The sequence below is a fragment of the Rhipicephalus microplus genome, chromosome X (assembly GCF_043290135.1).
Source record: "Rhipicephalus microplus isolate Deutch F79 chromosome X, USDA_Rmic, whole genome shotgun sequence".
NCBI lineage: Eukaryota > Metazoa > Arthropoda > Arachnida > Ixodida > Ixodidae > Rhipicephalus > Rhipicephalus microplus.
In genome coordinates this window covers 69,102,683-69,130,086 of record NC_134710.1, presented here as the reverse complement: position 1 = coordinate 69,130,086, position 27,404 = coordinate 69,102,683, and the positions used below count along the sequence as shown (strand labels likewise).

Below are 27,404 nucleotides of genomic sequence, written 5' to 3'. Positions count from 1 at the left end.
ACGAACTTGAAGACCTTGCCATGGTGGTCTAGTGGCTAAGGTACATGGCTGCTGACCTGCAGGTTGCGAGATCAAATCCTGGCTGCGGTGGCTGCATTTTTGATGGAGGCAAAAATGCCAGAGGCCTGTGTGCTCAGATTTGAGCGCACGTTAAAGAACCCCAGGTGGTCGAAATTTCCGAAGCTCTGCACTACGGGGTCCCTCATAATCATATGGTGGTTTTGGGACGTTAAACCCCACATCCCCACATATCAATCATCAAGACAAACTTGAAGGGACCACAATCATTTGTTGGTCTTATTAGGAGTTCATCTTATCGGAAGTGCCACCCAAAACTAAATGCTGACGTGCCAAGTACGCCCAAATATGTTGCATGAAAACACTGAATGAAGTTTACCTATAATGGAGAGGAAAGGAACAAAAAACATTTATTCGGCTCAGCTTGATAAAAACTGCTTTTAATTAGAAAATTTAGACTAACCTAAAGAGCACTCGATTTTGCAAGTTCATAATAAATATGTTCATGAATTGCTATGACATTTTAACGCTACAACTGCAGCCCAACCCTATTTTCAAAGAGAGAGACGAGCACAATTTTCTTTCAAATAATGGAAAATTCATTCTTCTGGCTCTTCACTTTCTGAAAAGCCGTTTTACTGGCTTTGCTATCACTTTTAGACATGGCTCCCTTGCATACCGCTACCTTGACAAAGCCAATACATGCCAAGTTGCTTATGAAAGTCTGCAAGCTCTTCTTTGGGCTTCAGAAACTTTATTTTCAGCCCGCAGTAACTTTTCCTGAATGAGATGCAGCTGAAGAGCTCTATTCACGCTACTCGTGATCACAAGCCTGAGGCACACACAAAAGACGCAACGCAGCTATATTGAGTGACCTTCCTTTGTCGTGCACTTTCATAATAAAAATGGCGCATCACAATTCGCTGCATTTCACTGCGAACATATATGACGCACACAGGCCCTATGCAAAACAACGCTTACAGACCACAATATGCGCTCAAGTGCTGTTATGTGACTGCGATGACAATGCATTTCATTCCTCCAATAGGAGTGCCAGTGCCGCATAAGTGGTTTCCGTTTCATGTGATTTTAATGTACAGATCGTTTTTGTTCGCATTTTCACTTTGATTTGGCTTTTTTTTTTCCATTCTTATGCATTTTCTCCTCTAGTCAAGCTCTTGTCTTCTTCTGTTGTCTACTGCACTCCTGTTGGGCAATTGAAGAATGCTAGAAGAATGCAAAAGGACAAACGCATTTTGTTCCTTTCCTTGCTGATAAAGCCAGCTCTTTTTCCATCTACAAGCTAGGGGTGCGGGAGATAAGAGCTTGATGCACTGACCTTTTTATTCCACTTATCTTATGTCCTCCCTCCACGTTGCAGTTTGATTTCAATTTACTTTGAACTTTTGCGCCATGAAGTTTTCTTTTTTACTTTATTTTACTTTATTTTACTTTATTTTGTTCGCCTGAATATCCCCACAAAGACTATAATATAATGTTCGTTGTGCAGAATCCTTGTCGTTGTTCGTCGCTGCAAGAGTTCGTCTTAACAGAAGAGGCCTGTTACGCAGTTCATCTTAAGCAGATTTGTTTTGCATTGAGATTATGGGGAACCAAAGAAACACTCCCAAGTCGTTCCTCTTAAGCGAGAATTCATTTTAACAACGTTCACCTTAATGGGAGTTTACTGTATTAATATTAATTGATTTGATATGTGGGGTTTAACGTCCCAAAACCACCATATGATTATGAGAGACGCCGTAGTGGAGGGCTCCGGAAATTTAGACCACCTGGGGTTCTTTAACGTGCACCCAAATCTGAGCACACGGGCCTACAACATTTCCACCTCCATCGGAAATGCAGCCGCCGCAGCCGGGATTCGAACCCGCGCCCTGCGGGTCAGCAGCCGAGTACCTTAGCCACTAGACCACCGCGGCGGGGCACTGTATTAATATTAGAAAATACTTCTTGCCTCGTATGCAGGTGACATCTTCAGTTTACACTGGCAGCAGTTGATGTTGCAAGCCGATGCGTCGTGGCAAATGAACGTTTCCAAAAGTCCTCCCCGCTTTTCGCTTATGAGCTAGTGTCATCGCGTAGTTTAGATCAAAGCTATGGCCTGTTCAGCAGTGTTCAAGCTTCGTAAGAATGCATCACATGGTTGACTTTAGCAACCTTTCCTTTCCTGGTCCTTTCTTGCCCATTTCGCTGATGTACTTGTAGATAATTCCACACTAATCGCCTGCAGCTGTGCAGTCTTTGGGTTTCGAACCTCCAGTATAACATTTTTTTTTTCTTCAGATTAACCAATTTTTCGAAAGTTCCCTTCCAAATGTCTATTGGTTTAATGTAAAAATATTTCACTACTACGAATTTCAGAATACCGAATGTTTCAGAATAATGTATAGAATTTAATCCCCCTCTCATACCCCAACACTTCAAAATAATGAACAGCAACTTGAAAAAATTACCGTATTCACTCGCAGAATTGACGCACTTTTTTTCACAATTTTGGGGCCCCGGGGTGGGCAAATTATGCGGGGATTTCTCGAGCGCATACAAAATATTGTGTCACAGTCCTAACGCACACAGTATATACATTAAAAACAGAATAAATAAATTGGGGCACGAAGGAAGTGTACTTGTTATACAGTCGACTCTCATTAATTCAAACTCGAAGGGACCCCTGGATTTTGTTTGAATTATCAGGCTGTTTGAATTATCAGAAGTTCTCACATATGCGACTCTGGATAAGGTGACAGCACAAATTATGATCAGACATCTATATTCACACTTTTAAGCATCTCTATCTAGATCCTAACTACACAAAAACAGAGAGCGGTGCATGTATGGTCAACAAGTTTATTGACTATCTACTGCTGACTAGACCTTTTAAAAAAATCATGGATGGTCAACTGCTTATTTGCCACATGCGCATTTAGCACAAAGCTCTCGATGCCAGTAAGTGCTGCCAGTTGATTCTGAGAGTTTTCTGTTGTTGTCAGAAATTTTCTCACTTTAGCAATGTACTGGAAAGCCTGTGCAGTTGTCACATTTTCCACTTCCGGTTCTTCTTCACTTTCACTGCTGTGTTGTGCTGGCAGCACCTCTGCCACCAAGTCATCGAGTGTGTCCTCCCTGCACACGCACAGGTTATCATCAGTAGCTGCATAACTGTCGAGGTCGGCAGCTATGTTGTGCGCTTTTAGAGCAGACAGCACTTGGCTTTCATCGTCGCCCTCAGTCTGCAAGCAGTCAGATGAAGTGGCAATGCTGCAGCCAGGTATGCGGAAGGCATGCTCGAAGCAGTTCCTTATTGTTGCTGATGTGACAGCATTCCATGCGTCGGTGAGCATGCCCAACGATGAGAGTAGTGTGACACTGTAAGGCATGGAATTGTCCATACATATCAGCATTCTCTTTAACAGTGTTTTCCGGTAATTAAGCTTCAAGCATTTGATTACCCCTTGATCCAGGGGCTGGAGGACAGCTGTAGTGTTAGGAGGCAGAAATTCAAGGCGAATTGCTTCCAGCCCCTCCACGTTGCCGTGCGCAGGGCAGTTATCAACAATGAGCAAAATTTTCCTTTTCGCTCCCTTCATTTGCCCATCCAGTTTGCGGAGCCAACCCTCGAACAAAGCTTGCGTCATCCAGGCTCGCGTGTTTCCGTAATATGCAACTGGGAGCGTTCGGACGCCTTTAAAGCACCTGGGACGCTTTGACTTGCCCACAACGAAGAGTTCTGGCTTGTGACTTCCGTCCATATTGGCGCAAACCATGACGGTTAACCGTTCTTTGCTCAGCTTTTCGCCAGTGCAACGCTCTCGCTTGCGACACAAGGTTTGATCGGGCAGGCACTTAAAAAACAGCCCCATTTCGTCGGCATTATATACATCAGCCGGGGAGTATTCAAGCAGCAGGCTTTGAAGTCTAGTCTGCCGCCAGTCAGAAGAAACAGCTTCATCGACCACTGCTGCTTCACCACTCACTGTTTTGAAGGAGAGACCGTGGCGTTCCTTGAACCGAGAAATCCAGCCATCGCTGCACTTGAAATCTTCAATTCCCAAGCGCAAGGAAAGTTCTTCAGCTTTCTCTCGTAGGATTGGCCCATTTATCGGTAAATTGGAGCTCCGTGCGCGCTTGAGCCAAAGAAGCACGGCGTTTTCGAGATCCGGGTACGCAGCTTCCCTAAGCCTTTTCCGATCGGGAGCGAAGCGGCTCGCGTTATTCTGCAGCTTGTCTTTGGCTTTCAGAAGGTTGTGAGAGTACTTTTGGTTATTCCATACTTCAGTGCCACTTCGGTCTTCTTTACCCCAGCGTCGACTTCTTGGATAGCGGCCAATTTCTCTTTTAGGGGTAGTGTCCGATATTTTCCTCGCGGTGACATGGTCGATCGAAAAATGCGCAGCACGTAAGAAAGACGGGCAGACCTGTACGCATTCTGTGGGCAGGTCACGTGCTTCGGAGTCGGCCGGCGCCACCGGCACGCCGGAAAAGCAGAGATAAGCCGCGAGCCAGCTTCGTAACCACCGGGCCGTTTTTGTTTTTCGTTTTTTTTTCCACCGCGGCGCGGAATGCTGAGAAATGATTGTGTGGCAAAACCTTTTCCCTTGAAGTTTTAAGGCGCTTATTTTTCAATATCAGACTATTATGATAATCATAAGCACGCAAATTTTCAAATATTGCCGGCAAATCAGCAGAAATTTTCCTGTATGGACAGGCAGAAAGTACGAATTAACCGAATGACGAAGTTTGAATTAAGCGGCTTTTAAATACATTGAAAGCATAGCGAGCCAACCAAAATTTTGAATTTTGTATGAATTAACCGAAAGTTCGAATTATCAGAGTTTGAATTATCGCGAGTGTACTGTATTTGAAAGAATTAGAATGTACTTTAACCAGTCAGATTCGGTCACGCGTGTTCTAGCGGGAATCGTTGATCACGAAGTCTGATTGGGAATCATCATCGTGGCCGCTGCCACGGCCCTCCCGAAGTACATCGTTCTTAGTACCGTCAAGTACGTTCGAAAGCTTTAGCTTCGTGAAGCTCTTTCAACAATACTGAAAGAAACTAGGTCCCACGACACCGCGATACCGGAAGAAGTAAGCATCCACACATATTTTAAAGGCCTCCTTCAATGGCAGAAAACTTGCATTAGCAAGCAAGCACTCTTTTACTTTCTCGCATACCGATCGCGCCGGTCGTCACGTTGAAGTGCTTTGCGACGGCACGCTTCCCGTTTTCTTCGGCGAAATTAAGAACAGCAAGCTTCAATTTCGCTGTATCACATCACATCCGTAACATCACATCATATCCGTAACAACCAATCACATCCGTAACAGCTTTGGTGGAGCGGTGCTGGGTGACTTGCCATCCTGGACACCGCAGCAGTTCTTCGAAGAAGCAGACGCTTAGCTGGCCTAACCTCGGACAACATCAGCATGAACGACGACACAGCAATCCCATTGACGCACTATGCTGCTGCATCCACCAGTGCCACCGACACGGCACAAGGTGGCCGTCGACCTCGACAACCAGACTACTGGGCACCTGAACCACGAGTATTATCAGGTAAAACTGACGAAGACGTGGACGCTTGGCTAAAACACTTCGACAGAGTGAACCGCTACTACGAATGGGGTGCACTGGCGAAGCTCGTGAACGTAGTATTTTTCCTTGCCGGGACAGCCTTGCTTTGGTTTGAGAACCATGAACCTGTCCTCCCCACTTGGGATATATTTGTTAAGGAACTGAAGGCCTGCTTTGGGGACACGAGTTCTATGAAAAAGAGAGCTGAGCAAACGCTGTCACGTAGGGCTCAGTTGCCCGGCGAGACGTGCATAACCTACATTGAAGAAATATTGAAGCTTTGCGAAATTGTCAATGCAAATATGTCTGACGAAGACAAAGTCGGTCATTTGTTAAAAGGCATCGCCGAGGACGTGTACGACTTTTTGATAACAAAAGAAAACTTGAACACTCCTTCGATTTTCAGGCAGCAGTGTCGCGCATTCGAGGCGTTGAAGACTCGGAAAACTTTACTCAAGTTCGGGCGCTTGGACAATGTTCCCACTGTCGCAAGTATGGACGTCGCCACCTGCGAAGACATTCCCTTCCTCGTACGTTGGGTAGTTCGAGAAGAGCTTGTACGACTTCAAGCAGGTGATGTTCACCTGCTTGAAGGTGACTTCAAGCAGGTGCCCCGAACCACCTCCCCACTGGATGCAAGAGTGCCACGTCGAAAACCAACCACGCACAGAAACTGCATATTTTACCCCGCGGCTTCCGTATTCCCCGACGGGTCACGGCCACCACCGGATGTCATCATCTCGACATGCTGCTGCGGACCTCCGACCGTCGTGAACCAGGCCTCTACCAGAAGATTACAATGCGTCATCACATAATGTTCCTGCGGAGCACGACCCGTCTCCGCGTACTTCTGCCACCTCTGCTCCTGCTAATGTAAGCCAACAAGTCCCCGTTTGCTACACATGTGGTCTCACACATGTGTCCCACCACCACGTTTTTCGACGTATCCGGCTCGTATGTACGAAACGCCTATGCCACCACGTTTTTCGACGCACCCGCCTCGTATGCACGAAACCTGGATCTCTCAGCTGGCCGACCACCGTCCCTGACAGCAATGGCCTAACGAATTTCGCAGCGAGTGCCCCGCCTCCGAGCGAAGCCTGCCGCCACCTCCGACACGGTCCCGCCCGTCTCTGCGTCGTCGGTCACCTTCCCCGCATCAGCTAGGAAACTAACTGGTGCAACCGATGGAGGTGCGGTCGCAAGATGGTCAGTTTCACCAATTCCTCCTTCTGCTGTGATGTTGATGAACATAGTGCGTGTGTGCATAGACGGTGTAAATACTCTTGCTCTTGTGGACACTGGTGCTGCTGTTTCGGTTATGAGTCTTCGTTTCAAACATCGTTTCTTGGGTCACAAAGTTATATTCGCGTGGAATCGTAAAGAAACTTTTCGTGGAGTTGGAGGCAAAGCGTTATTCCCTGTTGGTATTTGTTCAGTTGTACTCACGATTGGTGGACAAAATTTTCGAGTCGAATTCACTGTACTGGCTCGCCCAACTCATGACGTCATTTTAGGGATAGACCTCCTTCATGAATGCCGCCCTACGCTTGACTGTGTGGAACTGGAGAGATTCTTCTACAAAGTACATTGCCCCCTGTAATAGTTGACGATTTCCCTATCTCTTCTTCTTCCTCGCTCTTTCAGTCTGCGTTACAATATAATTACTGTTGCACACCGCAAGAGAACTGTCAAAACGCGTCGGCCGGATGGTGAAACCTTAACTTCCGAAATCGACAAAACATGCGTTGCAGCGCGGACGCAGAGAATGAGGGGAACAGATCACGCGACAGGCTTTCACACACCTCCGATGCACAAAGTCGTCTGTGTCGTGACGCGAGTGTGCATTCTCGCCATCGTGGTGGTGGAGATTCGGAGATAAGGAGAGGCAAACGCTCGAGCAGTTCTGGCGACCCGTCAACATGTTTGTGTTCGGGTGCGGTGTTCTAGGGACCCTAGCTAGCTCGGGGGACGTCCTCGGAAAAGGGGACTTCGCACTCGCAGCCAGTTTGACCGTGCTCATCTGCTCGGTGAGGCGCGCAAGCTGGCTCGGGCGGATCGGGAAGCATGAAATATGCGAATAAATATTTTTTTTTCGAAAAACTGGCAAAATATTAGAGGTGCGCAAATAATGCATGCAAATACGGTACTAACACCTGTAGAAATATTGCCCAGCTTCATAAGTGCCACTACCATCATCATCGGAGAGCCCGCGTATTTCTATCTGCCCACCCTGTACAAATGTGTGATAAACCTATCGCCATCATCATCGCCTGGTACTTGTTTTTTGCGTCGGGTTTCCCTCCGTTGCCTTTGTTTTCGTCGGGCAGCTTGACCTGCGTGTTTGTTCCATGGCTGTTTTCTAGCGCCTTGGTTCGTGGTTGAAAGTTCAAGATTAGCTCCGAAAGCAGCATGAAAGGAATGCTACGACAGTGAAAAATGCGACACGAGTGACCTATTGGATGAAGTCGCCGATGATTACCCATGCATCGCTAGAACACTGCGCACAGTGTGACGACGAAGCATGCACATGAGCTTGCCTAACGATTCTAAAATCCATATAATTTGTCATGATAAAGAAATGGCGATGAGAGCGAAGACGCCACCCAAACAGCGCACGCAAACCAACATGAAGCATGAGTATTTAACGCTGACACTTCGCAGCACGTAAGAAGGATGTGCATGCTCAAGAGTTCGTCTTTCAGCATTGTCAAGTCGCCCACATCAGGATGGACCGCGCCTTTTCTGAAACGTGCACCGATTCCATAGTATTTTGTGCTTTATTTTTTGCGTTTATTCGAGCAACATAATACGGTTGCGAAGGTATACAAAGCACAGGTAGGCCACTCACGGTGTTTGCGTTTACGATATTTGCACAATTTTTTTTATACCTTCACTGCAACGACTTTCCAAAATAACTAATGATTTCTAGCAGTGCCTTGAGACTGGTTGTATCGAGATTTCATTGTAATAGCTCGGGTTTTACATCCCAAAGCCACAATATGATTATGAGAAACGCTCTAGTAGAGCACCAAAAACTTCCGACTACCTGGTGTTCTTTAACATGCCCCGACATCGTACAGTACATGGCAAACTAATGTCATTTAATGAAAACGATATTTTCGGTTTAAACTTATTCGGATTATTAGATTTCAGACCAAATGTGTAGTCTCAACGCCAAGAACCTGTTTGGGAGATGTCTATTTTAATTTGTTTGCCTCGATGGAACAGTGGTTAATGTGCTCGGCTGTTGATCCTCGATCCCAGCAGGCGGTCTCGGATTTAGGTGGAGCTCAAAAACAAGAGGTGTATGCAGTGTGCGATGTCAGTGCGCGCTAAAGAACCCCAGATGGTCAAAATTTCCCTCTACAGCATTTTCATAATCATATCTTGGTTTTGGGATGCAAAACACCAAGTATTATATTATTACTAAATGCTGTAATTTTTCAAGTATTTTGCTTTTAACTGGGTTAGCTTACGACTGGGTTGATGATGGAATAGCACGAGCGGAAGTTTCTAAAAGAAAGCTACTCAACCACAGTGGCTGTACGTCGGTCATGTTTATTTGTGCTTGGCTGTCATTGCCTGTATCGCGGGTGTTGATGGTCCGATTCCGAGTGTTTTGGTGATCAAGGAGGTGACAGCACAAGTTAGCTGCAGTCATCTCATTTCTGCAGCAGGAATGCTAGCCGTATTCTCTCGCTTCAGTTCACTGTCACCATGCCCCATCATATTGTTGGCAATGCTGGTTCTTGATTGACTCTTGGCTTGACCATAGACTTGACTTTGTTTCTTTTGTGCAGCTCTGGCAAGATAAATCTAATAGCTCTGTTTATATTCTTGCAGCAGCTTTTTATTAATGTGACAGTAGGCCAGTAAAATCACATTAACTTCACCTAATGTCATTCGTTGTAAATCGCATTAGAGTGACCGTGTGACAGGGGTGTTAAAAAACTGTATGCCCAGCTGATGCAAAGCTTTCCAAACAAGTAGGGTTGATGCACATTGAAGTATATGAGAAATAGACTGCATGGATGCCATGTTCACCTGATACACAAGCCTCATTGCTCTTCGCACGCTTTTACAAAATACAGTACACTCTCAGTAAACAGAAATAGGTTAAACGAAACTACAGCTTAAACGGAACAGTTACCTCTGCAATGTTCACCAGTCAGTAAACAGAACTCCTGTTAAATGGAACATATTTTCCTGGTCTTTTCAGGTTCCGTTTACTGAGAGTCTACAGTACTTTAATTTTGTATATAATCAGTAACTTATTTTATGTGGTAAGGAAAAGTAACGATGATACTTTTTCACAGTAACTGTAACTGTAACAGGGTTACTTTTTGTCTGTAACGTACCCATGACTGGTAAAAGGTGTGTGTAGAGTCTAAAATCATGACAGTGATATGCATTGTGATGTATGGGTGTGGAATGAATTATTAATCACCATGGTATCTACAAGTGAGCGCAGAAATATGCAGTCAATCTAAACACCTCAAACCTAAGACTTAAACACTTAAAACCTAACATTTAAAATTCAACACTTGAAAAACATTTAAACCTCAAAACTTAAAATGCAATAGCACCTGCTTAACTAGAGTAATAACTGCACCATTTGATTAAAAGCTTCTTTGACATCCACAAATAGTACTACACCTGTTCAAACATGTGTAGGCACACACTTTACAGGACCTTTTTTTACTGCATAGACATATGCTGCAGTGAACTGAACATAGGAAAGGCTTCATTCCACTCAACAGCGTAGAAAACGAAACCCTGTTGAGTTACAAAATCTAACAGGCACCTGCGAGTCACAAAAATTTGCCAAATTGTCTCTCGAGAACAGCCTTACTTTTCAGGAGCAGGAAAATGTCGCTCGCATGCCTGCAGTTCTGGCAAAGTAACAATTATTCAGTCATGGAGTAAACAACCTAGTAACTACAGTGTACTAAAAGGAGGCAGTGGGCTCACTGCCCTATCGCTGCGCTGCGCCGCCATGGCCCTCCCCATGTCGACAGATCGGGCGCCCGCTAGGGGCGCTGCTGCCACTTTCTGCGAGCCGCGTCGCCTCTCAGCGACAACATGAAGGGAGTCACTCTCCACCCTTCAGTGAGCACCCCATTCTAGTACACTGTACTAGTAACTATCTTTTCAGCAATGACAATAACGAAGGTGACAAGCATTTTTAATTTGGCCATCAGCAGGCTGATTCATAACTTGTCACATATCAGCAGAGAGTAAATAAATGAACACAGCATAAAAATATGTGCTTTGTAAATACATTTGTCTATGTTTCTGAAAGAAAATGGCAAAAGGGCTATGTGTATCAGCGATTAGATTCAAAGGAACGTTACTTTATGCCACTCGCACTAAATACTGGGTTCTCTGTGCAGAAACATCATTTGGATCAATGTTCTTGAGAACTATTTAACGCATTCAACCACACTGGGTCCTTTAATGTGCACCTAAATATTTAGTACACACAAGCTCCAATTGCATTTGCTAATCAGTTCTAAGGAATTTTACAAAGTAGTGTAAAGGGAACAAAGGGAAATCGACAGCCACCCATTTCCAGCACAAAGCCACAAGAAAATCCATATGGATTTCTCAGAAAGAAAGCTTCTTTGCTGCTGAAAAATTGGTCCTGGTTCTAGGATCGAATGCCTTTGGTCCTGAATTCTGTCCCCGAACCAGGACAAATTTTTTGGCAACTTAAAGCAGCTTTTTTTGTGTGTGTGTGGAGAAATTCGTATGGATTACCTCGGAGCTTTGTGCTACAAACCGGTGGTAGTCCGTTCCCCTGTCTTATCCAATTATATTTGTGTGCAGAGGTGAAGCAGTAAGGAGTGCACACTTACGTTCCCGACTCGGTAGGCTTTTGAGGGCACGCTGAAGAAGGGCCCTGCAAGCCTCAATCTGTCCACATTTCATGTAGAACAGGCCAAAGCTAAGCCAGACATCTGCATGCTGTTTGAACTTGTTCAGCATCTGCTTGTAGAGTTGCTCCGCTAGCTGCAAACAGGAAAATAATATGTAGAAAGCACCTAAAGCCACCGATGCATGTGAAACTAAGCAGAATTTCTCCATGTGATATATATATATAACTAGATATTTACCACTTTTTGTCACAGATATGTTTGTCAAGTGCTTTAGATAATTCTTAGACAAAGCAGTAGACAGGTTTTTCTCACCATAAAATAAGAAAAAAAAAACAGTGACAACAGTCACGAATAATTCTCAAGCTTTACTAGAGGGAACAGTGGGTTCAAACACACTTTTGGCTTTATTATTTGTTTCGACTTTTGTTTTGAATAATTCTCATGAGCTCATTTGAATAGCAAGAGCACTGATTTTTGGTTTTCCATAGACACGCGCACACAATGCCAAATGGAGGTGATGACAACACATATACTGTGTGTTGTCATTGCCTCCCTCTGTCTTTGAGTGCACACACTTTAGTGTTCCGCTAATTTGAGTAGACCCTTTTCAAGTACATAGGCACTACCAATGGGCGCACAAGCGCTTGTGGGAAAAGTGCGTACACCAACCAGTTGCCACCATGAGCTCAGAGATCTCACGTTTTAGCTTTCCACCTCCACAATGCCAGCACTTCTCAAACCAAGTGAATATTAGAAAAGTGCAAAATATTCCTGCATCATCCCATCACGAACTGCTGCTGTGTTCCCGCATACCACTGTTGGATAGGCTGTGCGGTACCGAAGCATCATTGTTTGTTTTGACGCCAGGTGCCCTATGGCGTAAATCAAATAAAAAAACATACAGCTTGGTTTTCCAGATGAATCTCCGAATGGTCAACGCAATTCGCGGATCTATTCGGAACCAATGTCCATCTACAATATTCACGTAGAAGAAGGTGAAACTCATATTTAAAGATTATGCGAGAGAGTACAATCGACATCTACTACAATAAGATACATTAATATTAGACAATTTAAAGGTAAACATATTTGACAGAGATCTGTCTGGCTGGGTAAAAATTATATGAATAAACACTCTCTCCAGCCACTTTTAATCGACAGTTTTTATACTTGAAATTAAAAACTGGCCCTACAATTTGGGATCCAGTCGGTCTCTTTTTCAGAGGGTGACTGCCCGGGTGGCTCCAAAGCTAGCAATTTTTCTTAGACGAAGAGAAGTCACTAGCTTCAGAGCTGGCTGGACAGTCACCCCCTGAAGAAGGGATCGAATGGGTCCTGATACATAGGAAGACTAAGAAAAGTCGCTAACTTCGGAGCCGGCCGAACAGTCACACCCCGACGAAGAGAGTGAATGGTTCCCGAAACGTAGAGCCAGTTTCTCATTTTGATATTAAAAACTATAAACATTACGTGGCTGGAGAGTGTTTTTTCGTGTAATTTATTAGACAGCGTGCATATCACTTGCACCACAAGTAACGAGACAAGGTCTGATTACTATTTATTTACACTAACTGCAAGGACTGTATTTTACAAACGACTGTGTTTTGGCAGAATGGCTGACAGGTGACCACACAGTAGATATGAGTAATTGTGAAAAACACAGAAATTGTCTTTTAAAGGCCATAGCCACTAAATGCAGTTGAGAAGCACAAAACTAACTCCTAAAACCCGTGTCCCCCCCTTAAATGCTAATGTTGAACGGTATCCCTGGAAATTCAATATGTCACATTCGCATCAGTAAATTACAGGCAAGCATTAAATAAACAAAATTCAGTCTTTCAACTCACATTATAGTAGGTCTTGATTGTGGCAGCACATGTGCATGCCGCTTAACTGCCTTAATACATACACACGCGGTTAATACCTGCAGTGCACTGCGCTAATCCTTTCAGATTTCACGCGTAGAGATAGATGCACATGCATTTGGATATGTGTAGTATTTATAATAATATAGTAACAATACTATTACAATAGTATTTATACATCGCATCGGTTATATATTGCATTAGTATTTGTTACAATAGTATTTGTGAAGTATAGTGAACAAGTGTCAACGTGCTATTATTGTTTTGTGTTCCCTCGACGCCAATGGGTAATGGGTGACCAAACAGCCAGCTCGCTCTATGTACACACTTTTTCATAGTGCTCAACGCATCCTTGGAGCACTCTGCCATTGCGTGCAAGAGGTCTATTGGTAAGCCTTAAAAAAGGGGGAGGGCTCAAGCTGGTAAAGTGGAACTCCAGAACTTCTGCTGAACTTCTTTGCGACTAAGCGGCTGCAGGTCATACAGAGCCTTCAAATGAAGCTTAGGCAAGTCCACATACTGCCCATCATACTCGTACAGGCTGAATGAAGCATATCACACAGCAGCTGCTACGAACACTAGCACCAGATTTCCCTCTATTACAAAACGCTATGCTCTAATGACGTGACAGCTCAAGTATTCAAATGAGAAAACAAAGTGGTGCCAGTTCAAAGTGTGACTATTCACTTACACAAATATTCACACATCAATTTCAAGATAAGCCTTCCTAAGTTGTCGTGCAAAAGCTTTGCTGTTCGAAAGCTTTAGATACAAACTACACTGCTGGTCAAAACCATGCCAATACAAAGCGAACCACCCAAACAGATGGTAGAGTGGTTGAGAATATTCCATAGAAGAAGTCAAATCAACTTGCAATAATGAAATCGGCACCTAATTGGGACAAATCTCTGAAATGTCCCTTCAGGCGCTGCAAGTAGATGCACAGTTTTAATGATGCTATTCTCAAAATTTCTGCTACATAAACATGACTGCATACTGCCTGGCTTCAATGAAAAAGTGCTCTGCAGCAATATTAAATTAATGAGAGTTACCAAACATCAATGTTTTCATGCATTCAACATTTACCTGTTTCAAGTACATCATCATCATCCTCAGCCTATTATAGTATGTCCATTGCAGGACGAAAGCCCCACTGAATGATCTTGAATTTTCCCCGTCTTATGTGAAAAGATTACGTTGAGTAGATGCAAGTTTTCTAATTGGAAGGGGAACTCCGGAGGATTTTCAACTATACTGAGATAATGATGCTTTCAAATAGTATTGACATTCCTGAAAAAGCTAGGGTGGTTCATTTTACTCCGACACTCATAAATTATTTTAGTTAAGCAATATACAATGAGTCAAAACAGAAACCGAAACAAGGAGCTGCTCCGCCATCTATGGTGGGTATCAGATGACGTCACGAGATCCGCTACACCCCGCCATGGCTGGCCAGGGTGTAAACATTGCTAACGTGCCCTTTCTGACGTGCGAATAGCAAGTTGGCAATGTCATCCGACGCTTGATCAAGCTGCGCCAGTTCGTCTGAACTTACCAGTGACAAGTTCAGCGATGATTGCAGCTACTATCTGAGCACAGAAACATCGCTTTTTGAAGCATCTGACATACCTCGAACCGATTTCCTCCTGGCTAAATATTGTAAAATACGACGTCAACGACGACTTACACGCTGTATTCAGCTGACAAATCTGAACTGTGCTCACACTGTCATCGCCTCATAGAAAAAAGCGTGCACTGCATCCCTCTGCTAGAAAAGATGGAGTTTTTCAGTCACAAATACAGGGTGGCCCGCGTTTACAAATGTGATTTCAGAATTGGGTACCAATTTTAAAATTTGTTTTCTAAGAAAACTAAATGCCTTGTGGTTGTGTGATTTGGCACATACCACCATGGTACCGACGAGAACACATGTTCAAAGTTTTATTGAAATCGGTGAATAACGAAAAAACCCCGGAGTTCCCCTTTAATCACTTCACCTAACCATTTGCTGTTATTTGCTGCATTTCCCATCCCTTAGTATCCACTTTGTTACTCTGACCACTGGTCATCCGTTCTTTGAATTACCTGACCTGCTTAGGTCCATTTCTTTCTCTTAATGTCAACTAGGACATCAGGTAATGTTGTTTTGCTCTCTGATCCACTCTGCTGCCTCCTTATCTCTCATAGAGTTACACCTATCATTTTACATATAATTGCACTTTGTGTGGTTCTTGACTTCTTGAGTGTTGCTGTTATCCCCCTAATTTCAGCCCCACATGTTAGTATGAGCAGAATTAAATGATTGTAAACTTTGCACTTAAAAGACAGCGAAAAGTTGCCAGTCATGATTTTGGAATGTCTGTTGTGTGTGCTCTATTCCATCCTCATTCGTTAGAGAATTTCTTTTACATGAGAAAGCTCCCGTTTCCGTAACCAGTCTGATATAATGGACCCGATTATAACGAAGTATATAAAAAATGCTCTTACAATAAATATATAGTGTTAGGAACACACTTTTATAACACATCTTTGGATATAACAAACTTATTGTTGTGTAAGATGCATATTTGTTATAATGACGTCCGAGTGTACATTCTCTTGTACAGATTTTTGGGTGCAGTTGTCAATTATGTACTCTTGTTCTTTTGCCAGGCATCCCAGCACTATCTCTGTCTTCTGCATATTTATCTTCAACTCTAATTCAACAGTTGATTGGTCTATATCTCCAATTATTTATTACCCCCCCCCCCCCTTTACCACCATTCTTATTACCGAAGCATTGATATATGCCAACAGCAATTCTTTATTAATTTTCATTTGCTTCTTCCCCATCTAGTCATCGGAATACTTCGTATAAGAAAATACATAGTTTACCTTAATATGTATAAGAAATTGTGCTACTTACAACAAGCAATTCTTGAGCTCTAAGTTAGTAAAAAGAAAAAAGTACATTTTACACAACTTGAATTGTACTGAACAAGTCAACAAAGTCCAGTAAGGCCCTTTGGCATACCGTAAAATATGTGTAGTGTGCAAGAGAAAACACGAGTAATATAAAAGAATGCAAGAGCAGCACTGGTTGAAATAAATTAGTGCAAGTGATAAAATGACAAAGAACAGAACGAATTAGATGAAGACCTTGTTCTTGTGTTCCTTGTCATTTTATTATTTGTATTCATTTATTTCTGCCACTCATGCACAAACAACTAGCCAAACAATCAATTTTTTTTTAGTAGAGAAATTTCTTAGCTTGAGACTCCTGCTGCCAATTTCACTGAATTTTAAAGTAACTCAGAACTGTGGACATATTCTGCACAAGAGGAACCAGATACACCCAATTCTCAACACAACACTGATTGGATGAGTTGGTGATTCACGTTACAGTAGACTCCTCTTAAACGAAACCCGACGAGACCTGCAAAATGTGTTTAGTTTAACACGAGTTTCGTTTACTGAAAGATAAACAGGGGAGCAGAACAAGTAGAAGGCCAACCATATTAGTAGCAGTTGTTCTATTTAGGCTGCAATTTCATTAAGAGAGTTTCGTTCACTGTACTCTGAAATACAAGCGCATAACTAAATAAGGTCTACCGAAAAAAAAATGTGGACTTATCCTTGTCTTTTGAAGTCCTTGGTCAGTTGCGCACTTGTATTTCAAAGCAACAACATTGAGACTAGACACCACAAGAGTTTTGGAAAGACACATCGCAGAAGTATGCACTCTTCTCTAGCACTGACCTCCCTCTTGTTGCCCTCGACATATATCTGTGCTAAGTGCATGTAGACCTTCAGTGGCTCATTGAACTGCAGGGCCTCCTTGAAGACGCTGTCAAGAGAGTCTTGTGCTCCATACAAGTGCTCCAGGTTTAGCAGTGCTGTCCACACATTCAGCTTTTCTTGCTCTTCTCTGCATTATGAATAAAGACCGAAAATGTTAAGGAGACCAGCTTATTTTTAACCACCATGAATGAGCATTTCTATCGTAACCTAGCCACCAATTTATGCTATGCCCCACATTAGCCTTTAGACACAAATTATGCTCCCATCCTTGCACACACCAAAGGATACTCAGCTTATGTCTTCTCGTACTGCTTCATTATTCAGCTTTTGATGTTTCACCTGCAGTACAGGATTCAATCACAGCACCAACTTACGAAATGTACAGCTGTGAACCACAGGTGTAGAGTTTTCATTTTTTCGGAGGGCAAATGAAAACTGCACGCCTATTAATTGTTTCAGCAAGAATAAGTGACACACCACCTTTTCCCTTGTGCTTTCATAGGGTTCTTGACCACCGGCACTCTTATTTCTGTATTCACTGAACAAGCCCCTCAGTTCTATATAGACTTGCCCTTAAAAACAATCACTTAGCGGCCAAACCTTTTTATTTTATTATTAAAAAGTGCAACCAACCTCTCCACTGACAAGTTAGGCCTTTTCGCGTGTTATGCAACGGCCACTTGCTCACGAGTGAATTTACCACGTTCGCAGTTAACTCATGCCATTACACTGAAGCCCGGTACCACCACGTGGAACCAATCATCCCTGGCTAATACACATGTGTGCAGCACACTGCTTACTCGACTCTTGTCGTCGCATGCCGAGCCGTTTGCAGCCTACAGTAGCACACGTTTGCGCATTATTGTGCTCGGGTGCAATGAGTAGCCTGTGCGTTCAACATGAATACATGCATTTCAGCAAGTAACGCGCAAGCGGCCTAGCATGACATGCTCGTAACGCCGTCAATCTGTGCAGTTTAAACGTGCGCAACTTAGCAGATGGGCATCAGCAGATGACTGTGATAAGGTTGTCGGCAATTTTACGATGCTTCACCACCGCAATCATGCGAAGTTTTTATCATCGATCGACAAGTCTCTGCCGTCACTGAAAGGCGGAAGACTGTTCTCGGCACACTGTGGAAGTTGAACGTCCCAAGTAAAACTGTTTATGCGATAACGTCCCAAGTAGAACGTCCTAAGTAGAACTGTTTATGCGATAAACAGTTATAGCTTACGCTCGACACCATAAGGGCGTGCATTTATGTTACTTACACATGCAACTAAAGAGTGTCACAACCACCATGAGACCTTTTCTTCTTCTGTTTGCTACACATCACCATCTCGAGCTATCATCTCCACACCAGCGGCAGTCACTGTGCACGTCTTTATGGTGTCGAGCACCGACATCCGTTTTGTATTGGCAGACGATACGCTCTTGGTTATGTGGGGTTCTATCGAGAAGGTTTTCCACAGCGTTCCAGGGGAAATTTTTAAGCAGCCAACCACCAAAAAACTGCTGCCGCTTAAATAGCTCTAATCAGCAAAAGCGTAACTCATGAAAGCAGAGCATCATAGCTTCCACGTTTCGAGCACGCTTGCGTAACAAGCACTTCGCAGGCAGCAGACCACATGGCGCTGGCCCAGCCGCTTGCGTAATCGGCCTGAAGGAGGAGAGGGTTCTAATTGAGCAGCCAGTTGCACGGCTCCCACGACTGTTTCTTTTGCTTTGCTCGCCAATACATGACGTGAATAAAGGTTGTGGTTGCCCACAATCTCGCTTGAAGGCGCGGCAAGCAGCCGCTGGAGCGCACAGGCCATGCGGTTGCATGTTCCCTTTCATGAAAATTTCCATTGTACATGCAAGCCAGTAAAGCATTGGAATTCGTTCTGGCACATTTTTGTATTTACACTTACAAGGTTATGCTCAGATTCCCATCCCTTTAATGTGATGGCATTACAATCGCTGCATTGCTGCAATAACGCTAGCTCTACCAGCCAAGCTAACTAGCCGTCTGCTCTCTAAAGAGCAGTCCTCCCTAGCTAGTCTAGCAAGAGAGGAGTGCTCTTCTGACGATTTTGCACCCATTATAACAATTCGGATTGGTTCTGTAAGCATGATTAAAATAAAACTCCGGACTGGTTTAAAGGATACAAATAAACACAAAATTGACAGTACATAAGCTTTGTCACAGAAACAGCATTTCTCTGCAGACTGAGACTTGATGTTACAACTGACCTGATATTATCAACAGACACGAGAAATATTACCTGAAGTCAATGCATGACAGCGCTCGCCTTGCTACAGCACGTGCTTTCTCAATCTCAGCTTGACGCAAATGGAAAGCCATGTACCGCAGCCATACAATAGAACTGTTGGGGGACACCAAGACCAACCGATCGAAATCGTCAACTGTCTCAGGCTCACGACTTGGGTCAACCAGCATGCGTTCCTTCTGCAATAAAATCCAGCAGTAAGACACGCACTACTGTTTGTGATGTAGAAGTAGATCATTTGAGAAATGAAACAGACTTTTGACTTTGTTATTACATCTGGTGTGTCATTAAAAGGAAAAGATATAAACTACACAAGTCAGAGGAACATGTTTACCAAACAAAGAAAACAAAAAGGGGTTATGTTATATTTCACAGGGCACTTCAATAACAAAGTACTACACAACTACAGCATATGTTCAAATGATGCTTTACCTTGCGTAACTGCGCTTCAGCCTGCTCCCTTTCTTGACGGATCTCCTTGCGACTTTTCTTTGCACTACCGTCATCATCATCTTCGTCGTCACTACTATTAGCAGCTGGCCGTTCTTCTAGTAGCTTTTGTAAGTCTGGTGTGGCTTCGACATCCCAGCTGAAGCCCTCATTCAGACTAAGCCTGGGCAGTGGGTTGTCAAGCTTAACTTTCTTTTCGCTACTGTCGAAAATTAGCTCATCTGTAGAGGAATTAGACAATTTCCTCTTGCGGGACAATATGGTATTTGCCTGCACTCTATGGACTAGACCAAGGAATAGCCGTCTCTCCGAGGCCTGGATTTTTTTCACGACAACAGTGACCAGCTCGCCTATCTTCATGGCTTTGTGGCTCCGCTGCAGTTGAGCAGGCAGCTTTGACAAGGGTATCAGACCCACTACTCCACATCCCACAGTGACAAAACAACCATGTTTGTTCACAGTCTTCACAAACCCTCGAAGGGTAGTGCCCACAGTGAGACTGCTAAGTGCCACAATTTCCTCGTCTTCAACCTCTTTGCAACTCTCTGGATTTAGCCTGCAAAAGTACAAGAGATGAAGGTAAGTTGAAGCAGCACCTGGAGAGAAACCATACACTTATTTGTATGAATGTATGGTTTCAGGATAACCGCTAGTCATTAAGGGTAACTAACTGGATTCCAAAAGAAGGCAAGCGGGTTAGGGGGATACAGAAGGTTAGGTGGGCAGATGAGATTAAGAAGTTTGCGGGTATAAATTGGCAGCAGCAAGCACAGGACCGGGTTAACTGGCGGAACATGAAAGAGGCCTTTGTCCTGCAGTGGACGTAGTCAGGCTGATGATGATGATGATGTATCAACGATGATTTTGTTGCTATTCATTGAATTTCATGGTGTGTTCAGCCTTGCGGTTACAGGAGTATTTCACATTTACCTGCGGTGTATAACTGCAATACTATGAAGTGCAACCTTTGTCACATGAATTAATTTATACAGTATTGCGCAAAAATTTCTGTCTGCACAAGCTAAATTTATTCATCCAACGCACCATACCAATGGTAGTTGAAAGGAGTGACAACAATTTTTATGGTACCCATTCTTTCTAATGCAACAGGAACTATACTACTGAGTCACACTGAAAACTCAGGGAAACATTTTTTAATCACAATTTTGAGATGTCTGGCACCTATGGAGTCATACACACAACACATGCTGCAAAAAGTGGTAGGTTAGGGCGATAGTGACTGTACACTGGTAAACAAGTGAAGCCCTATCAATTCATTGCGGTAGTTCATGTTTTCACTCTGCAATGTGCTGTGGCTTTATGCGGATTTATGGTTCCCAAGGTTGCTGTGACGGCAGTGCCACTTCACTGCGTCAACTCTTTACTTCATAATAAGCAGTGAATAAAGCAGAGATGCCTAGTAATAGTAATATTAAGCACAAATATGAATTATAGTGCACCTAATAGCAGCATACTGTGTACAGCAACCCGAGCGACACATTGGGCTGTACCAAGGCTTGCGCACCAGTTTGACGTGATATGGCGGTTTTTGAAAATTTTAGGTGCCACTTAAAAATATGAAGCCTATCGATATCGCAAGAAGAATTAATGCTCCCTTTTGTTGTTATAATTTGTAATCTTTATTTTTTCCCCAGTCTTTTCATGCCCAGTTATTCATATGAGGAGGTCAGATAAGCAGTAAAATTAGCATTAGAAGAACTGTTCGTATGGGGATGCACTAATAAAGAACAGTCCACTTTTATCACTTAGCCACTTTTGTACTTCAGTTTTCACATTAACTCTATGCAAAATGAAATGGCATACTATGAATGATGCAATTGCAAATGGCCATTGTATCAAAAAAATTCTGTGCGTTCAAAATCACTACCAAGTACTGAATGTATGATAATAAGAGTAGTAAATGTAGATTGTGGTATTAAAAGGGGGCAAAAGTTTTTCAAGTAACCATCAAATTGCTTCACTACAGAAGTTTGTTGCATGCTGCAATTGCTTGCTATCCTGTCCCAACAAACGCACTGGAATCTAAGCAGGGGGGGATGGCATGGAAGAAAGAAATTGCGTCACCTGCACATCATGACCTTTAGTACTTTTTTTTTCTTTCTGAACACGCGACTTAGTTTTGGTGTTATCGAAGAACCGTGTGTTGGCACGTTGCGGCCGCAGTATATAGCACAGTCGTTCCCCAAATGACTGTGCATCATTTGTAGAAAAAGGAAATGTTTTCTAGCTGACCTTAAAATTTCAAGCAAGATTTGTAAAATCGTAAGCGCGGTTGAAATTCGTACATTTAGAGGAAAATCGGAAGATTTGGCAGGTGTGCTACACCAGCAATTCCTAAAGATTAATATTATACATAATTGTCATCGTACATTAACATTATACATAATTGTACATAACTGTCATAAAATAAAGATCCCTGTATCAACTTCAAGTTGTCTCAGATATAATAACTAATTACGAAATTAAATTAAATTAATTAAGTTTCAAGAATTTCTTAACTTGGAAAAAGAAATTTTTGGGTCTTTCGAAATCCAATGCTGTAAAGTAGCAATACCAAAAAGCTACCACAGCATTTGTTTTTTTTGGCAACTAAGCGCCTGCGCGACTAAAGAGTCTGCGAGGGCCGCCCAGATAGAAGGATCACCATGTTCAGGTTCACACTGGACATCTGGTACTGTGCAAGTTAAAATAAAGGGCCAAAAGCCCAATTTTTTTACAAGGACTTAATTGTGACATAACTCTGGTTATTCAGAGCTGCCCCACTTGCAAGAAATATGCCTACAAGCAACCGCAAGAGCCTCTTCTTTTGCGCGAAACTCCAGCATGCCCATGGTATCGGGTTGGTGCGACTTATTTCAGTACACAGGATGAGCTTTTGTCGTTGTGTTTGATGCCATTTACAATTTTTCAGAGGTCGAGCAACTGTGTGAAACGAGCGCAAGGACCACAGTTGAGGCTCTCAGGGCTATCTTCGTCCGCTAAGGAGTTCCGGTTAAAGTGTGCACAAATAACGGGCCACAATTTGCTCGGCACAAGTTCACGCTCTCTGCGAGGCAGTACGATTTTGTACAGGTCACATCAAGCCCTGGCTACCCCCCTTCCCCTCCCTCAACTCCAATTGACTGGACGAGAAAGGCATCCAAATCGTCAAGCCTATCTTGAAACAATGTGAGACTCAAGGGGGAACTTCTGGTTAGGTCTGTTGGCCTATCCCTCATCGCCCTTGGAAGACGGACGGTCACCGGCTGAGTTACTGCAAGGCAGGTGCCTCAAAAGCAACATTCACAATTTTAACGAAGCTGCCAAAACGAAGGTGAGAAAGCACCTGCAACAGAATAAAGGATGATCGATCTCCACGCCTGCCAAGTTGAAGGATTCTGTATCCGGGAGATTTCCGCAGTCGGGCGGGGGGTGGGAGGAGCGCTGAATTATTTGCTCTTTTTTTTCAGCAAAAAAAAAAAAAAAAACAGAAAAACAAGAGGGGGTGGGGTCTCAATCGCAAGCGCCAACATCAGTGTTGGCCGAACACAGGGTTTCCCACTAAGGTGAAAAGGATCAACACAACTAGCAGCAGGGTGATTCCACGACAGATCGACACGGGTCCAAAAGTTGGCTGATATGTACGGTTAAACGTCCCAAAACTACCATATGATTATGAGAGACCCCGTAGTGGAGGGCTCCGGAAATTTCGACCACCTGGCGTTTTTTAACGTGCACCCAAATCTGAGCACACGGGCCTACAACATTTCCGCCCCCATCGGAAATGCACCCGGCGCAGCCGGGATTCGATCCCGCGACATGCGGGTTAGCAACAGAGCACCTTAGCCACTAGACCACCGCGGCGGGGCACGGGTCCAAAAGTTGATATTTTAGATTTAATTGAGTATTTTATATTTCGTGCACCTCTCACCAGGTAGCCCGAAAGTCAACTTCGTATTATGATTAACGGCATAAATTACGAGAAAAAAAATATTAAACTTCACCAGCACGGAGGCACCAACTTCGTTCCCTGTCATTTTCGAAAATTGCAGATGCTATAAAAAGACAAACATTTTTGTTTCAAGGAAGATATTTTTTACCTGAAGTGTATGTCTAATGATGAAAGAATTCATACAGTTTCAAAGTTTGCAGACATTAATAAAATAGCTTTTAAAAATGTCTAATTTTGCTAAAGTTTAAGATAAGTTACGTATTCCCCATTTTTTTTTCTCCGAAAGTAATGCAAGCAGCGTTTTCAAACTTGACACGTTTTAAGGATATAGTGTTTTTATTGGTTACATAAATTATTGCTGCCGTAGGGCAAATGTAAATTTTTATATATTGCCTCAAAGTTCTCATATTGGCAAAAGTGTACTCCGCTGAAATTTGAATAATAAAAAAAACCCCATCTTCGATTTTTCTTAAAATCTCGTAAATAGACAACCGAAGGCCATCATACGGTAATATAGAAAAACATGTTGCATTATTTTGTTTTTAGCGACAATATTCGTGGTACAAATCACAGCTTTTCGAGAATGCGCTGATAAGTTCAGAAGTCTACAAATCGGAACGGAAAAGCGGCAATAAGCTTCAAACGCGAGTAAACGTGACCGCATTTGGTGAAGAAAGGCTGTTTTAGCAGATAGGAGTAACTATTTTGAACACGGTATTCTACAGTATCTGGATTCACTCTTATACGTAGAGCACTGAGACTTCTAATATGTGGTGCCTCTCCATTACTGACACACAGATGGAGCTGCTGTGATGGCCATGTGTTTGCAACACGTTGGGTAAGAGAATTGAATGTTGAATGAGTTCATAAACGATTCATAACAAATTTTTATCATTTGGGGCACGAAGACTGCCGCATTAGACTGAAGAACACGCTTTAGGGCAAGTTGTCATTCGTCGTCTGCTCTACCGATGAATTGCTGTGCGCCGCATCTCGGAGGCAATGCTTTAGATCATATGGTTCAAAGTAGGGAAAAAGATTACGCCTCCCGTAATTTTATCGACAAAAGCATTGTGAAATTCATTTTAACGTACTATACTTCAGTTTTGCATTCGCACTGCGAATACTTGCGCACGCTGTTTTACGTCTGCTCTCATTAAAGGTGAGAGACATAGGAACAGACGACAGATATGAGACAGATGAGATATCAGAAGTGAAATGCACTTAATATGAAAGGCACCATTTTTTTTTAATTTACTATATTCAGCAATGCACGCTCATACTTTGTTCTCATGCAACTGTGTCATATTAGAAATTCACATAATTCCTATTTTACATATTACATTTTTATATTACATTTTACATTTACAAACATTTTGGAGCAGATTCCACACTTTTGTTCATATTAGTATTTTCCTTTAGCATCCCATGTTTAAGAAAGGATAGAAATAATAAAAAAAAAGAAACATACCGAGACTCCCTTGTTGAAAGGTGATATGTGTTTGTCTCAGTGTCGATGTCTATGATGTAGCATCGCAAATAGCGCTCTAGAACGTAGTTGGCCATCAGTGTTGCCGCCTGACTGAAGTCGTCACAGATATCAGTGATGCTGATTGTCCCACGATGACCAAGTGGAAGAGACACACATGCGCCCACACCGGCTCGAGCACTCACAACATAGCCATTGACCACACTGTCCACAGATAAGGAGGTCACACCTGCGAGCAGAGAAAAAGAAGCCAATATGCCACAAATACATCACTACGCATCAAGAGCTACCAAGGCACAGCAAATGGTTACAGGAATATTGTACGCACTTAGCTGTGACAGCTCAACCACTGAACTTTCACCTGCCCGGAGGACTTTGACCTTGACAGCCTGGCCAGCCTTTAGTTCAGTGTGTATGTAGCCAAGTCTCTGCAAATCAGTAATTAAAAAAGAAATAACCCATTAGGTCCACAAGCATTTGATACAAGCTAACTACCTCTCATACCGATGGCGGTAGGTCCATGTTCAAGACTGGAAGTCTGCCTATTTTGTTATGTGTCAATGCAAGGACCAGGCTTCCCTCAGAAAACTGGAAAAAAATACAGCAAAAGAAAAGTTTTCACTAGGGACAAAATGTACCGTACACGCAATGGAACTAGTGGTATGGTATGTGCCTGAGTAAAAGCTGCCTTTTCTATATTCATAAAAAAAGAAATTGTGGCAGTCATTTGTATTGGCAGCCACACAACTATAATTGTCCACTACCTTTCTTACTAGTAGTGTTATACTGCAGTCCCGGTACTTCGGAGTCACTAACAGCATGCATGCTACTCTCCTACCACTCTCCCTCACCACCAATACAGCTCAGTGAGATATTAAAAGCAAAGCAACAGAGCTTCTCATGCAAAATGTACCTAAAGTTAACACTGCAGCACAATTAATATGAATAGATCTCTCTCTCTCTCTCCATTATATATATATATATATATATATATATATATATATATATATATATATATATATATATATATATATATATATATATATATATATATATATGGTGTTTCACATAACTTGAGGCAAGAACTTGAAATGAAATATGCAACATGTCGAGCACTGCTGACGGCCCCCTCCATCTAGGGAGCACAACAGGCTTATTGTGAAAAATGTCATGTAATGAGAACGATTACCCTGTGCACTATAAATGAAAGGAAAATGAGAAGCAGCTGATTTGTTTGAAAAGATATTATCAAGCATACTCACATGCGAAAAATATCCCATGACCTCACTGCCTGGCGGTGGAGCAAATTCGTTATTCTCAGCAGGGAATAGGCTACATTCACAAAAGTTCCTACGTCCAGTGATTACCAATGCGCAGCTATGAAGAGGTATAACACGCTCCATGACGTATACCTCCAGCTGATCACCTGGCTCAAACCTCTTTAGCGGGTTCTCGCCCTAGGAGAGTGGAAAAAAAAAAAAAAAACTTGGAAACTTGGAGCAGAGAAGTTTCTTTCAACCGAACAACTAGCATGCTTTTCTAAGTTTTTGCACATTTAAATTTAGAAACAAAAGTGGCCACAATTTACAAAAGAAATCTATGTAACTTGAATTCATTGTGACAGTCACCATAAAGACAGAAATATATTGATTGATTGATATGTGGGGTTTAACATCCCGAAACCACCATATGATTATGAGAGACGCTGTAGGGGAGGGCTCCGGAAATTTCGACCACCTGGGGTTCTTTAACGTGCACCCAAATCTGAGCACACGGGCCTACAACATTTCCGCCTCCATTGGAAATGCAGCCGCCGCAGCCCGGATTCAAACCCGCGACCTGCGGGTCAGCAGCCGAGTACCTTAGCCACTAGACCACCGCGGCGGGGCGAGACAGAAATATGTTACTCAGGCTCTTTAGAGCGCCCCTTTATTTTCATAACACCAGATGAAAAAACCCACCTCTTTTGGGTTCTCGTCAATAAAGCTGACATGCACACGACCCTTGTAACCATTTTCGAGAGTAATTTTGAGCTGGAGCTTCTCCACAGATCTTACACTGCGAGAAAGAAATGAAGAGTTAGGTGACAATAGGCTTAATACACT

General features: G+C 43.0%; 1 protein-coding gene across 1 annotated transcript in view; it reads right to left on the bottom strand.

The window, feature by feature from the left end:
* Nucleotides 1–27,404, bottom strand: part of Rrp5 (Ribosomal RNA Processing 5) — a 148,172-nt gene that overhangs the window by 11,787 nt on the left and 108,981 nt on the right. Inside the window, exons 23-31 of the mRNA XM_037431461.2 lie at nt 27,261–27,357; nt 26,562–26,756; nt 25,804–25,887; nt 25,628–25,727; nt 25,282–25,528; nt 19,841–20,414; nt 19,403–19,587; nt 17,094–17,262; nt 11,470–11,623 (exon numbers count right to left, since the gene is read on the bottom strand). Of these exons, the coding sequence (XP_037287358.1) occupies nt 11,470–11,623; nt 17,094–17,262; nt 19,403–19,587; nt 19,841–20,414; nt 25,282–25,528; nt 25,628–25,727; nt 25,804–25,887; nt 26,562–26,756; nt 27,261–27,357 (1,805 nt within the window). The remainder of the gene's footprint in view (nt 1–11,469; nt 11,624–17,093; nt 17,263–19,402; nt 19,588–19,840; nt 20,415–25,281; nt 25,529–25,627; nt 25,728–25,803; nt 25,888–26,561; nt 26,757–27,260; nt 27,358–27,404) is intronic.